Raw genomic sequence first — 16,105 nt, 5'->3', positions numbered from 1 at the left:
TTGGAGGGGCAACAAATGGGATGGTGTAACCTCCGGATATTATTTGAAGCACCCAACTATCTGCAGTTATGGAATCCCATGCCGTTGGGTGCAATGATAATCTTCCCCTGACTGCCTCCAGAGTAGGACAGTCAGGCAACCCCTCAGGGCTGCTACGTGGGCCTGTCCAAGAAGGGCTCCCTAAACCCAAAGTTCCGAGGACCCCCTCTGCCTCTGGGCCGGCATCTGTCACGACACCCTCTGCCTCTAGGGGACAAGTTGTCTGGAAAGTCCCAGGAAAACTGAGATTTCCAGAACCACATCCTCTTTTGCCCTCTCTGATTCCAGGAAAAGGATCTTTGAGGGTTAGAGAAGCAGATTCCAATGGCAGACAAGGTCTTCTCGTCTTTCTCACTCTGGACAAGGGTGTCACGGATGGTCTTCCCAAAGACAGAACCATCGAATGGAGCATTTGTAAAAGACACCTTGAAGGGGTCCACAAACTGACACAGTCTGAGCCAAGCATGTCGCCTCATAGCAACGCCAGTCGCAGTCACCCTAGCTGCTCCTTCTGTAGCATGAGAAGCATGAGAACGGAGGTGCAGGGATGTGTTTGACATTGATTTCAGAGTAGACATCGTCGCAGAGAACAGACTCTTGTCCTCCTGCAACAAAGACTCTGGGGGTGACTCAGCTAACTCCGTGACTAGGTCCCGCTGCAGTTGTTTGACGTGTGCCAAGTAGTTCAGCGCTCAGATGGAAAATGTCGCTGAAGAATACACTCACTTCCCAAATTGATCCACAGTCCTGGATTCCTTATCTGGATGGTGGACCAAGAAACTCTCGAGCCAGTTCCCTCTTGGTGGCTGCTGCAACCACCAAAGCATCCACAGGGGATCCTTTAAACCATGCCGGTCTGTCAGAGGGTGGAGAGAGAATTTTGTCCGGGCGCTTTGGTATCGGCTCTATGGTGTCAGGCTCCTTCCATGCCTGCGTGGTGATAAGATCCACTAAAGGATCTGCCGGAGGGGACACCCAGGAAGTAGATGGGCCCATGCCAAAAGCCTCTAGGAACACTGATTCATCCGTAGAAGGTTTTGGGGATGACCAACCTCCCCCTCTGGCGGAGGATCTCCATGATGTCTCAAAAGGAGACATCCGCGAGAGGTGACCTGGGGGAACCTTCTGCTTTATCCAAATCACGTGTCCTCAGTAAGGGACTCAGGGGAGTCCAAGTGCCTCCTTTTGCACTTGTGCTTACGATGCCCCTCCTCAGTGGAACTCTCTGAAGAGGGCTCGTGAGCAGCAGGGAGTTCCTCCAGGGGAACCGCCTTGGGCTCCTCTAGCACAGGCTGTACCTGAGATAAGATGAAGAGCGTCGCAACCAAATCTGAGGGAGTCTGGGCAGAATCCAAGGGAATAAGCTGGGGTCTCTATCCTTGGGAGAGAACCCTCTCCACTACGTCAAACGCCAAGGGAGAGCGTACCTCCTTAGAGCCCAACAAGGAGATAGCTCTCCCCAGGTCCGTTGCGACGATCGGGGCCGAGGCTAGGGTAGCCTGAGCTCCGAAGGAACGGCCTGGATCTGACAAGGTCGGAGCTGAAGACGCATCCATCCCCTCGAGTCCAACTCCCAGTCCTCGGCCCAGAGAGCTGTTTGGATCTGAGCTAGTCAAATCCAAGGAACTCAAGGTAATTGCCGGAGTCTAGGTTGGTGGAACCATTGGAGCCAAATCCCCAGCTCCAAAGATCCTCAGATCCATGTACCCTGAAACCGAAGGCTGGATCGAGGAAGGAGAAATCGGGTGGAAGAAAGGCATAGAGGTCCCCCTCCAGAGGGAGGGGGGCCTGGCAAGACTCCCATCTGGATTTGGGTCCGAATTAATCTCCTCATCATCCTGTCCATTTCTAAAAGACTCTGAGTCGAGCAAGAGGAAGTGACCGACTCGGATCTGGCTGGTCGCTGGGAGGATCTAGAAGAAGGCCTCGGCACCGTAGGCTCCAGGGAAAATCTGGTGGAGTGGTGCTGAGGAGAAACAGGTCTTGAAACTTTAGAAGGCGGGCTAGGGAGGGCCTCTCGATCAGGAGACCTCTTACGGGGCCTATCCCCTTTCTTCTTGTCTCTCCCTCTCTCTGAATCCTTTTGTCTGCCCTTTTGTCTGTCTCTCCCTTTGACAACATCCCTTTCAGCAGGTCTAGCTGGAGGGTAAGTCCAGCCTGGGGGGTGGGAGGGCAGCATTTGCAGTAGAAGAAGCTGAGGTGGTGACTGCTGACAAATCTATGATCGACACTGGAAGCACGCCTTTTGCCACAAGTTTGGCCTTTCTGTCTCTAATGGCCCTAGGACTGAACCCTGCACAAATGCTGCATTGGATGGACCAATGTGAAACGCCCAAGCAAACAACACACAGAGTGTGGCCATCCGCTGGTGAAAGCTTATGGTCACACACTGTGCATTTTTTAAAAGTGGGTTTAGGTTGATCAGACATCACAGCAAAGCAAAAGAAACCACACCTAGTCACCAAAAAAACAAACAAGCCTGACCACGCACACACTAAGGAAGGGAAGGAACTACACAAAACTACCTCGTTTTTTTTTTTTTTTGAAAACCAATGAACTAGCGTAGGGGGAGGAAAAAGGAAACTAACTCAGTGAAAAACTCACTAGAACAACCCCAAAAAGCACTTAAAGTACCACTGAAAGCTCAGAGCTGCAGAGATCACGATGCTGATGCATGAAGCAGCAAACAAGATCTGGGGGAAGGCAGTAGATTGTGGTGTATTATGGGTAAGGGGGAGGAGCTCGGAGCAGATGCTTGTAAAGTTGCTGGCTCGGATCCGAATACCCACAGGTTGAAGATAAAACGAAATTAATTACTTCAGATGCTTTATTAAAGGGCATGCAAAGTACTCAGTCCAGTGTTTTACTCACTAAAGAAGGTCCCTTGAAGAAAGATCTGGTATTTTTACATCATTATCATCAATGACAAGAAACAATGCAGGAGTAAGAGATGTCAATCAAAAAAGCCACAAGTTGACTGTAAATACACACTTACAACAAAATGGTTTATTCAAATGTACAGCTATTTACATTCTTCCCATGTGCTCCATCTTAGAACTTTCATTTAACACTGGCTGCTTTACTACCCAAGTGAACTAATCGCTGTTGAAATATGAAAAATGCCGCATTAGTCAATGTACAACAATGATATTCTCAATGGTTCATTTGAAAGTTCATGCCCTTTCGCAAAGCAGTGGCTTGTTACTGCTGTAAATTCTATTTGTAGGAAAATGGTGAATCAACTGCAAATAAAACTGAAACAAAAGTTATTTTGTTACTGCTGCAACGTATATATAAAAAGGTTTCTTACTGTTTAAATCTACAGGCAGCTTATTAACACAGACTTAAAAGACTGAAGGATATAAAAGTAGATAAACAAGCAGCTCTGAAATCCAGTACTTGACCAAATGAATAATATACTACATATCAGTTATAGTCGAATCTTGTTATTAAGTGCAAAATTTGCAAAAGCAACAGAAGAGATAAAGTGCTCCAAAGACTGCTCTGATAATAGAGCTGTCCACATTGGTGTGCAACAGAAGCATAGACTGACCAACACTAGTGATGTTCTTAATCTCAAAACAGTGCTGGCATGCACAGATGACAGCCTGTATTCTCTGTATAAACTCATTTCTTAGGAATGATTTCATTTCCACTGACAGCGGCAGGGATCAGGAGACTTCTGTATTCCAGAGGAAGATGTCGCTCTATTAGAACGTTCAAAGGCACTTTATCAGATACATGTCCTTGTCTTTTCATGTACAAAGAGAGAGAGAAACAAAAATAAAATTAAAGTCAAACATAGCCACAAAAAACAGTTACTTATTTGAATTTTATTGCAGGGGAAGGGCACTGATCACATGGACTTTTTTCAGACCCAGTCTAAGAATGTAAAACTCAAAGTACTATAATGTTTACAAGTTTATTTAATACAAGTTCAGAAAATGCAGCAGATATACATTACACAGTTTAGTGAAAACAAACTGCCATGCTTAGTACAGCACTCTCCTAAACAAATAAATGACATAAACTTGCAGGAACAGAAAGCTAGGATGGGAGGTAAACCAGACAAGGAAGAAAAAATATAGATTATACAGTTCTGACATTAACCATGAAGTAGCTCTAAGTTTGCCAAATTAAAATGCCATGAGCAGTCAAGGAATTCCAGATACAGGTAATATAGCCAAGAAGGCTATACATTAAAATCTATTGAAAAATAAACCCTGATGTTGAGTGGCAATACTGATCATTATAAAACTAAAATAAATGCATTCTGAGCTCCTGTAGACAGATACCAACGACTTGCAGATGAACAAATTCCTGGCTATGAACCAGCTAATCTAGATTAAAATAGTGATGTGGACACTGAAGGAGTTGTGCAGAGAGAGACAGGAATAATGAGGAAACAGAGTGCTCATCTCTCAGGGGAGGGACTCTGGGTGTGTCCCACAAACAGGCACTCCTCCTAACAACCCCTAGAAATAGAGTGCTCATCTCTCAGGGGAGGGACTCTGGGTGTGTCCCACAAACAGGCATTCCTCCTAACAACCCCTAAAGGAGACCGGAGATGAACGGAGGTATCTGTCGTTATGAATGGTGGTGCTCACCTCTCTCAGGGGAGGGACTCTGGGTGTGTCCCACAAACAGGCACTCCTCCTAACAACCCCTAAAGGAGACCGGAGATGAACGGAGGTATCTGTCGTTATGAATGGTAGTGCTCACCTCTCTCAGGGGAGGGACTCTGGGTGTGTCCCACAAACAGGCACTCTTCCTAACAACCCCTAAAGGGGACTGGAGATGAATGGAGGTATCTGTCTCTATGAATGGTGGGGCTACAGGGGTAGTGCCATTTGAATAAGCAAGTGACAAGCCCTTACACATCATCCCAATGTACACCCACCTCTTGGGACCTTGTGGCCAAGTACAGGAGTGCTAAACAAAATCACTGAAGGTTTCCAGGATTACAATCATGCTGAGACTCTCTTTCTGAGTGGGAGGAGCTACAGTGATCGGCCAGCTAGTCAAAAGGCACTGGGGGACCAAAAAAATAAAATACTAAATTTATAAATTTAATTTGAAAGTCACATGACATTAATGTAACATTAGTTGACAGCCAGATTCTCATGTCATGAAGAGTACAGTTATAAAAGAAGTTAAGACACACAGCAGTGTGAACTACATGCCTACCATAAAGGCAGATCTTTCATACACACTCTTGGAGCAGGTCATAACCAACCGTTGGGCACTGGGTGACTCATCTGAGCATAACAAACTTTTGTTTCTCCATTAATCCTTTGAGGGGAGTATACCATCTCTGTCAGGACCCACTTAAGTCACATAATCTTCCATGGCATTTTTTTTTTTTTTACAGAGTAACTAATATAAGCAATGAACCCTAGAAACCCCCCACCAATAAACCAACCCTTGTTTTAAATGAATATAATGACAAATACCTGCTGCCTGACTGGCTTTGGAAGATGCTGTTGTGGCAAACACTAAACACCTGCACCACCCTATGTCCGAACTACTGTAGAAGATGCACTCTGAATTCTTTTACAGACGCTAGAAAAGGGGAACTTGTGATTAGCAAACCCTGGAAATGGGATGAAGGAAAGGCCTCCTTTATTCTGCTTTGTCTTAAAAGTCTTGACACTGTTAAGGAGCTGTTGTACAGAAGAATCTGCCTTACAGAGGTGAGGATGAATGGCAGTAACTGATTATAATATGCCGCAGAAACTGTGAAGTAAAGACTAGCAAACTGTATGACTTGCTGTGGCTACCCTACACAGTAAAGCTGTGCACAAGCATGGCAGACAACACCGCTGTAATACCAACCCATCAGCAGAAGCATCTCATCAACAGGCCAAGGCGAATAACAAAAGCATTAATGTATTACAGGGAAGGCACAGAATGACATCTGCTGAAAGAGACAGTGTTAATAACACACCTTCATATCAGATGACTGATATACCAACTATTATGCAATAGGCAGAGACAGTACAAAGCGGAAATACATTTGCCATAACTGTAGATCTTTGGGGAGAGATCGTTATAACTGTAAATCACATCACTTTACACACCTTCTGTTTCCTGCAACACAGACACATTTTCCATGCAACTCTTCATAGGATCACAGGAAGTTTCTAGGCTACTGGCCCTGAGGCCTTTATAAGCCTAGCTAAGAGTTTAGCCCATGTATAGACAAAATCAGCACCTGATGTCCCTGTCAAGCAGGGACATGGGTGGAATCCCAGGAATGTATTTTATTTCCCATCCGGTTATCCAGATTGTGCTTAAAAAGGGATATGAAGTACTCTGCTTGACGTGGAGAGAGAGTCTATTCCACAGATGGGGAGTATCTGGGACACAAATCTGTCCTTCCAACAAGTCCTATTGATGTCACAGACCAGAGGTTGAGGCCATGTGTGCAGGCTACTTAAGTGAAGCTTGACTTGCGGATATGCAGCAGTCCCATCAAGGCGGGGCCTAAGATCTCCTTGTATGCCGGACAGAGGTCACCTCTGAGGAATCTGTATGAAACAGAGTAGAGGGATAGGGCTTTTAGCTTATCTGTGTATGGTAGATTTTCAAGGCCCTGGATTCTCCTGGTGAAGAACCTATGTGGTCTCGCCAGCTGCTGCATGTGCTTTGCGAGGTACATCCCGAATGGGGCGTTATACTCAATAATGGGCCTTATAAGGGAAGAATACAGAAATGTTATGACCTTGTCCCTGGATGAGGTACCCTTACAAATGAGGTGGGCCATGTAGAAAGCTTTACGTACAATGGAAGCAACATGGTGGTCAAAAGTCAGGTCGCTATCAATCTGGGTGCCCAAATCCCTCACAACTGACTGCATGCTTAGGACATTGTTATTAATGTGATAAACTGTGGGGGCATCACTCTCCCCAAAGGGAATGATGATGCATTTTTTTTTGTATTCAGCTTGAGGCCATGTTTCTGGCAACAGTCAGTTGTTTGGGTGAGAAGCTCTTGGAGGATGTCCACGTCACTAGGGGAGTTGATGACAGTCTTCTGCAAAATTCGTCAGCCATAGCCCACTGGCTTGAGCCTGCATCTCAGAAAAGTATACAGTGGATAGAAAAAGTGTACACACCCCTGTTAAAATGTCAGGTTTCTGTGATATAAAAAATGAGACCACAATAAATCATTTTAAAACTTTTCCCACCTTTAATGTGACCTATAACATGTACAGTTCAATTGACAAACAAATCTGTTTGGGGAAAAATATAAAAAATAAAAAATGTATAATAAGCTGGTTGCATAAGTGTGCACACCCATAAACTAATACTTTGTTGAAACACCTTTTGATTTAATTACAGCATTCAGTCTTCTTGGGTACACACCTGCCATCAATTAAAGAGACTCTGATTAACCCCAAATAAAGTTCAGCTGTCCTAGTAGAATTTTCCTGACATTTACTCAGTTGCCTGATACAGCAAAAGCCATGGTTCGCAGAGAGCTTACAAAGCATCAAAGGGATCTCATTGCTGTAAGGTATCAGTCAGGAGAAAGGTACAAAAAATATCCACAGCAGTGCATATGCCATGGAACACAGTGAAGACAGTCATCAAAAAGTGGAGAAAATATGGGACAACAGTGATGTTGCAAAGAAATGGATGTCCCTCCAAAACTGATGAAAAGACAAGACGAAAACTGGTCAGGGAAGCTGCCAAGAGACCTACAGCAACACTGAAAGAGCTGCAGGAATTTCTGGCAAGTACTTGTATACTACATGGGACAACAATCTTCCATATTCTCCATATGCCTGGACTATGGGGTAGGGTTGCAAGACGGAATCCTTTTGTTACACAGAAAAACATCCAGGCCCAGCTAAAATTTGCAAAACAATATATCAAGTCTCCCAAAAGCATGTGGGAAAATATATTATGGTCTGATGAGACCAAGGTTGAACTTTTTGGCCACAATACCAAAAGGTACATTTGGCGCAAAAACAACACTTCGCATCACCAAAAGAAGACCATCCCCACAGTGAAGCATGGTGATGGCAGTATCATGCTTTGGGGTTGCTTTTCTTCAGCTGGAACTGGGGCTTTAGTCAAGGTGGAGGGAACTATGAACAGTTCCAAATACCAGTCACTTTTGGCCCAAAACCTTCAGGCATCTGCTAGAAAGCTGAAGATGAAGAGGAATTTCACCTTTCAACACGACCATGACCCCATATACACATCCAAATTAACAAAAGAATGGCTTCACCAGAAGAAAATTAAGGTTTTGGAATGGCCCAGACCTAAATCCAATAGAAAATCTGTGGGGTGACCTGAAGAGGGCTGTGTACAAGAGATGCCCACGCAATCTGACAGATTTGGAGTGCTTTTGCAAGGAAGAGTGGGCAAATATTGCCAAGTCAAGATGTGCCATGCTGATAGACTCCTACCCAAGAAGACTGAATGCTGTAATTAAATCAAAAGGTGCTTCAACAAATTATTAGTTTAAGGGTGTGCACACATACAACCAGCTTATTGTATGCTTTTTATTTTTTTATATTTTTCCCCTATTAGAGTTGTTTGTTTTTCAATTGAATTGCACAGGTTATAGATCACATTAAAGGTGGGAAAAGTTTTGAAATGATTTACTGTAGTCTCATTTTTTATATCACAAAAATCTTACATTTTAACAGGGGTGTGTACACTTTTAATATCCACTGTATCCCAAATAACAGAGGACCCAAGATTGAACCCTGGGGTACGCCACTTGATACGGGTCTACTGCTTGTGGTGGCTTCCCCTATTTTGACTAGGTGGGCTCTATTAGTGAGACAGTTAACTACCCATCTGGTAACATATGGATTGATGCTTACTTGAGAGAGTTTACCTATTATGCCCAAGTGGGGAATAGTGTCGAAGGCTTTGGCCAGATCAAGGTAGGCTGTGTGCACTGTCTTCACCTCGTCCATGGCTTTGGTGACTGTCTCAAAAAAGTCGACCAGATTTAACAGACATGACCGCCCCTTGACAAAGCCAAACTGAGTGGGATCAAGTGTTTGGAGGTTGCCAATGTCCTTGTTAATCAGGTCCGTGATAATCCATTTCATAGCCTTGCAGATCAGGCTAGTTAGGCTGATGGGTCTATAACTTCCCAGATCGGTGGACGCTCCACCTTTGTGTAAAGGGATGACAGTGGCTGTCCTCCCCTCAGCTGGGACAAAGCTGGTACTCAGGCTTTAGCTGAATAGAGCACCTAATGGTGCTGCAAGTTCCTGTCTGAGTTCATGTAGGATGCAGCCTGGGATGTTATCGGGTCCCCTCTTATTTCCATATTAGGGGTAACTCTGGTCTTGAATCTGAAATGGTATATGCATAGGTAGCATGAGATTGTTAAGTCCAGTGCAGTCATGTGCTCTCTCTAGTTCCTGGTGACTGTAGGTTCCACATAGTAGGTGCTTGTGGGAAACAAATACCCAGCGCTAGGCCAAACTATTATAAGTATCCAAGACTACTACATGTGTGTATGCAAAGTCCACACAGATCAGAAAAAGAAGTTATGTCTTACCATAAAGTTCCATCTGTGCTGTTGATGATCTTTCATTTATCACTGATGGGTTCAGTTCCTAGACTGAGGAATAGAGTCGGCCTAATACCACGCTCGCGCCAGCCAAAAACTCTCAAGCTAAGCTTCTCCCCACAATGCCCTTGTCCCCGTTACCTCAGATTGAGTTTGCCCATGTTATACATCTAAGGCAGAGGCCATTTCTGCACAAATCCCCTAAGACACCACTTGTACCCAAAGTATCCCACAGGAGCCTTTGGCAGGGGAAGGAGGATGTAAAGTGATGAATGAAAGAAGATGAATAACACAGATGGAACATTTTGGTAAGACATAACTTCTTTATCTGATGTTGTTGATCTTCTTTCCATTCATCACTGATGGGACAGAATCCCAAGCTACCTTGAGACACATGGGCGGCCCTTATGGAAGAATGCTCCTGAGCACCACTGAGCCGAAGGCAGCTCTCCCTCTGGAGACCACATCCAATTTGTAATGACTGATGAAAGTGTGGGGTTTAGCCCAAGTGGCTGCTGCACAAATATCATCCATAGAAGCCCTGGAATGGAAGGCTACAGATGTTGCCATAGATCTAGTGGAATGGGCTTTAATATTCTGTGGCATAGGTTCTTTTGGAAATGAATAAGTGAAATGTATGCAGTCCCTTAGCCATTTTGATAAAGTGACCTTGGAGACAGAATTTCCCATTCTAGGCCCAGAAAAGGAAATGAAAAGTTGGTCAGTTTCACGTATTGCTTTGGTCCTGTCTACATAAAATCTCACTTGCCTGCGTACATCCAAGGGATGCAGGCAGTTATTCTCCTTTATTAAAACAATTTGGGAAAAATACTGGGAGGTCAATACACTGACTGATGGAAAAGTCAGAAACAACTTTGGGGAGAAAGGATGGGTTCGTCTGGAGTGATACTCTGTCCTTGTGGAAGATTAGATAGGGTCTTTTGGTGCACAATGGCTGATGCTCAAATTCATCTGGCTGATGTGATGGCTACCTTGAAGAGAGATTTCCATGACAAGAATTTGTACTCACATTTCACTGCGGGTTCAAAATGGGGCTGACTTAAAGACTGGAGAACTAACATGAGGTTCCATGGCTCTATAGGCTGCCTGATTGGAGGTCTAATGTGAGAAACTCCTTTGAGAAAAGTTTTACATAAACGCAGTGATATGAGGGGAGTACCATCCAGCTTATTATGATAATTTGAAATCGCTGCCAAATGTACTCGTATGGTAGGGGCTGCGGCTCCATCTCTGAAAAACTTAGACAGATATTTTAAAACCACAGTGACTGGAGCCAAATACTTACCTAGCATCTTTTCCTTTGACCAAATAGAGAACCTTTTCCATTTGTCCCGATATAGTCTTCTGGTGGATGGTTTATGAGAGGCCAGAATAATGTCACGAACAGGTGAGGTGATATCATCCTGCCTGGCAACTAACGTAAGTGAAGAAACCAAGCTGTCAGCTTGAGACTGGACAGATTCGGGTGACTCAACCCTTGGGGGTGAGAAATCAGGTCTGGAAGAGGGTCAAGAATCTAGGGTGGATATAACAGATGAGGCTGAAGGAAGGGAACTAAACTTGTCGAAGCCAAAAGGGGGCTATGAGGATCACTTTGCATTTCAACTGAATAGCTTTCTTTATGAATTGTGGAATCAGAGGAATGGGGGGATAGGCATAAAGTAGTCCCGTGGGCCAATCGTGAACCAGAGTGTCCCTCGGGGACTCCACCTTTAGGGGGAATATGGCAAAATAGCTGCTGCATTTGTTGTTTGATGGGGAGGCGAAGAGGTCGCAGCAAGGCTTACCCCAATGGCTGAAACTTTCTGCCGCTACTTCGGGATTGAGAGACCACTTGTGGGGCAGGAGAATACATCTGCTCAACTTGTCTGCAATCACGTTGGAGCTCCCCGGGATATGTGTTGCTTTCAGAAAGCGGTTGGAAGCTATCACCCACTGCCAAATTCTCATAGCTTCTCAACACAGGGGGTAGGACTTGGTTCCTCCCTTGCTTGTTGATATGCCAGACTACTGAAATATTGTCGGACTGAACTGCAATTGTTCCAGAAGAAAGAACCGGTTGGAATGCTTGCAACACTAACAGTACTGCTCTCAGTTCTAGAATGCTGATATGCAGGTTGGCCTCCAATGTGGACCATGTGCCTAGGACCATCTTTCCCTGAAAATGGCCCCCCCACCCTATCAGCGAAGCGTCCGTGGTCACAATGGCCTTGGGCTGAGGGGACTGGAATGGGCGGCTCCAAAGTTCTGTGTCTGACCTCATCCACCAAAGCCGGTCCTGCTTGCAGAAGTTTATCTGAATCTGAAAGCATAGAGGATGATGGTTTGTGAACCACTGAGAGAAGAAGCCAATGGAGAATTCGCATGTGTAGTTTTTCAAGAGGCAGTATTGGTATGGACGCTGCCATGGATCCTAGGCCTTGAAGAACCTTTGTTTTGACAGAGTATCACCCGGAGCTGAAGCCTCAATCTCTGGAGTCTGTGAGCGACACCAGACAGGATCGGGTGTCCTAGACTGCTCTGATTAATTCTATCTGCTGGTCCAGAGTAACACTGGGATTTCTCCCAGTTCACAGTTATTCCCAAAATCTTTGTCAGAGAAAGTGTGTATTGCAGGGCTGTTACCAAAAAATCATTAGTGTGGTTAGCAAGGAGCAAATCGTCCAAATACAGAAACACCCGGAATCCTTGCAGTCTCAAGTGAGCTGTAACCACTGCCATGCACTTTCTGAACACTCTGGGGGCTGTTTAGAGACCGAATGTCAGGGCAAAAAACTGGTAATGACTGGCTCCTAGCCGGAAGCGTAGTAGACTCCTGGAGCATTTGTCCATTTTGATGTGGTAATTATGCATCCCGGAGATCTATCAAGCACATCCAATCGCCCTCCCTTAGAAAAGAGAGAATGGACTGAACTGTGGCCATCCGGAATTTCGTTTGGGCAACAGACTTGTTCAAACTGCTGAGATCCAGAATGTGTCGCCAGTCCCCTTGTCTTTTTTGGCACCAAAAAGAATCTTGAGTAAAATCCGAATCTGCATTGGTCTGGTGGGACTAACTGGATGACTCTTTTTTGATACAGCTTTTTTTATTTCGGAAACTGCTTCTTCTCTGACTGGGTGGAACGTCATGAAGTTTCACTGGAAGTTTTGGATAAGTGATGAGGGGAATGGTGTAACCTCTGGTAATGATATTCTGCACCCAACGATCAGTGGTAATAGAGTGCCAGGCAGCTTGGTGCAAAGAGAAATGACCCCTAACTGCTTCCAGAGGAAAGCAATCGGGCTGCTCTTCAGGAGCACGCTAGTAAGGCTGTCCAGAGGAGGAGTCTCTGGGACCTTGGTTACGTTGACCCTCTATGCCTTGATAGGGGCACTTTCCAGAATTGTTACCCCATCTGCCCCTGGGGGTATCATCACCACGCGTGGCACGGAAAGGGCCCCCGAGATTTTTTTGTGCCACATCTTCCCACTCCTCTGGTTCCTGGAAAAGGAGAGCTGAGAGTTGGAAAATGTAGACCTACGGCAGAATCTTACCATCCTGCTCACACCTGGCCAGAGTGTCCTTTACCTTTGAGGCAAACAGGGAAGATGCTTCGATGGGAGCATTCAGAAAGGAAGACTTAAAGGGATCCGTGGGGTTACAAATGTGCATCCAGGTATGACGTCTCATAACTATGCCTGAACCCACAGCTCTAGCCGCCCCTTCGGTTGCGTGTGAAAGCAACCTCATGAATGAATTAGATTTCAGGGTTGCGAGCTGTGAGGCAACTTTATCCCTTACTTCGTCAGACACCTGTTCTGCGAGTGTTCCAGAGAGTTTGGAGATCAAGTCTCTTTGGAGCCTCATGAAATGTGCCAAGTAGTTCAGGGACCGTATGGCAAAGGTCGCTGATGCAAAGACTCGTCTCCCCAATCTGTCCATGGCCCAGGGCTCCCTGTTGGGCAAGTGGACAGTAGGACTCTTCAGCTAGATCCTTTTTTGTGGCCGCCGCCACCACCACAGCATTGACTGGTAAACCTCTGGACCAATATGGGTTTTTCTCGGGTAGAGAAAGTATCCTGTCAGGTCTCCGAGGGATCGCCTCAACAGAATCAGGGTTCTTTCAGGTGAGGTGCACCACAAGCTGAACTAGCTCGTCTGCAGGCGGGGTCACCCATGAGGTAGATGGCCGGGCACGGAAAGCCTGCAGAAATACGGACTTCTCAGAAGGGTTAGTGGGCTTCCAGTCACCCCCTGACTCAGCATTTCCAGGATGTCTCCGCAGGAGACATCATCAGGGGGTGACCATGGGGATGCTTCACCGTCATCAAAATCCATGTCCTCTGTTAGAGACTCCTCAGGCGAGTCAAAGTGCTTCCTCTTGCATGATCTCTTCCATGGGGGATTCTCTGTGGGGGCTTCTGAGGAGGACTCGGAAGACTGGGTACCCAATGGGGTTTCCTGTGGCTTCTTTGCCCGGTGTCCCGAGGAAGAGGCCTGTAGCAGCTGTAGATCAGGGAGAGAAATCTGGGGGTCCAACACTGGTGGAAAGCTTCCAGAAGCAAGTGCCTTCTCCACAACTCGGAAAGCAGGTCTGCCCGAAGAGGGATGGGAGCCTGGAACCGAGAAGGATAACCTCAGAACCAGGGTCACACCCCGCTCCGTCAAACCCGCTCCCCAGGATGGAGCCTCAAGCAGGATTGGTGCAGACAAAGCTCCAGGCACCATGGACGGACCTGAAGAAACACTCAGAACCATGCCATGAACTGAAGCACCTGCAGCCCAATCATGGGGTTGAGGAAGACATGGTTCAGCAGGAACCGAGGACCAAACGGACAGTCCTGGAGCCTCAGTGAGGTCCACTACAGGCGCCGAGGGGGTCTGAAAGGGACATCGGAGCAGGCGGCTTTGGAACCAGAATGGTCAAAGGAGGAGAATAGGATGAAGTCCATGGAGAAGTCAACCCAAGTCCTGCAGGAGGATGGGTCCTGGAAGGAGTGGGTATTCCCCTGGCTGCCAGCAGCTGATCCACAAGATACACCACATCAAGCTCTGAAAGGCTCCTGATGATTGGATGGGAAATAGGAAATTCACCCCGGGGATCACCTCTGTGGCTCTGCTCGACAGTGGCACAGGAAAATAATTTTCTTGGGTGGCAAAAGCCAGGGTACCTTTTTGGCTGGACATGTATAGGCCCCAGGGCCGATAGCCTAGTACCTACCTATGAACCTATGGTGGATCTAATGGATACTCCCGATGGGGAGTCAGGACGATCTAGGAACGGGCTATACACTTGGCCTAGAAACGGGTCTATGGATGTACAGTATCGGGTCTGTGGTGTGGAATCTACCAGCACCAATGTCTCAAGTTTGGAGATCGGAAGCAGTGGGGTCAAATCCATTCTTGGGGCCATAAAAGAGCTCGGTACCAAAGGGGCACTCAGAGCCGATGCGGAAGGTTCAATAGTCATTGCAGAGATAGAGATCGAAGGTGTACCTGGGGCCGAAGTCATAGTAGGCGAGGCGAGGTCTATAGTCAGTGCTGGAGACAGTATCGGAGCCGAAGCTGGCGCCGATATACCAACAGTCATAGTAAATGGAGCAGACGAGATTGGTGCAGACGAGGCAGACATGCTCCGAAGATAGTTTTTGTACTTCAGGTTTCACAGACTTACCCTGGTCACCAGCAGGTGAAGAGGGAACCGAATGGGGGCCTTTTCTTATCCTTAATAGGAGGGGCTGAGACCTCCATCGCAAAAAGGGCCTCTGAAAAGGGCGACTTAAGTAGGCCCTTCAGTATTAACTTATTCTTGTGCTCCACCATGGGGTCAACTGGTAAACCCTCTGGACCAGTGTGGGTTCTCCTCGGGAGGGGAAAGAATTTTGTCAGGTCTCCAAGATATCGCCTCAACAGAGTCAGGGTTCTTCCATGCGCGTTGCACAATGAGCTGAACTAGCTCGTCTGCAGGCAGGGTCACCCAAGAGGTAGATGGCCAGGCACGGAAAGCCTGCAAAAACACGGACTCCTCAGAAGGAATGACATTTGTTCCTGCAACTAAATCGAACTTCACTAATACAATTTTGGATTTGAAACTATATCTGAGAAAGTTGAACCTGAAACTATTATATCAAAACAGAAGTTTTAAGAGTAGCAATGCTTACAGTATTAGTAGTATATATAACCCACCCCTGCATCCCCGATTGTTGACCTATCAAAAATGTGAATTAGATTTGAAAAATTTGCATATACATAGGAGAAATGAAAACAATAATAATTTGAACGAACAGGAACAAAACACATTGAAATATCTGAGGGGGAAGAAAGTCCGCATCATGAAGCCGGACAAAGGGGGAGGGACAGTAATCATAAATATACATGACTATAATAAATAGGTTACAAAGAATTTTGGATACAGAAACATATCAAAAAGTGCCACTAAATGGGGCATATATAAAAATATATATGCAATTAAATGATATGTTTTTAGAAAGGATAGATATCGATTTATAGAATTACTTA

The 16,105-nt window shown here is 45.9% G+C and overlaps 1 protein-coding gene across 1 annotated transcript in view; it reads right to left on the bottom strand.

Moving 5' to 3' along the window:
* Positions 1-3,012: 3,012 nt before the first annotated feature.
* The window catches only part of CENPT (centromere protein T), a 687,603-nt gene continuing 674,510 nt past the window's right edge, over positions 3,013-16,105 (bottom strand). Inside the window, exon 14 of the mRNA XM_044082068.1 lies at positions 3,013-3,790. Within this exon, the coding sequence (XP_043938003.1) occupies positions 3,667-3,790 (124 nt within the window). The 3' untranslated portion in view covers positions 3,013-3,666. The remainder of the gene's footprint in view (positions 3,791-16,105) is intronic.

Source organism: Protopterus annectens, chromosome 8.part1 (assembly GCF_019279795.1).
Source record: "Protopterus annectens isolate FY-2018-M chromosome 8.part1, PAN1.0, whole genome shotgun sequence".
Classification (NCBI taxonomy): Eukaryota; Metazoa; Chordata; order Ceratodontiformes; family Protopteridae; genus Protopterus; species Protopterus annectens.
Note: the sequence above shows the minus strand (reverse complement) of the source record. Positions and strands in the feature narration are given on the sequence as shown.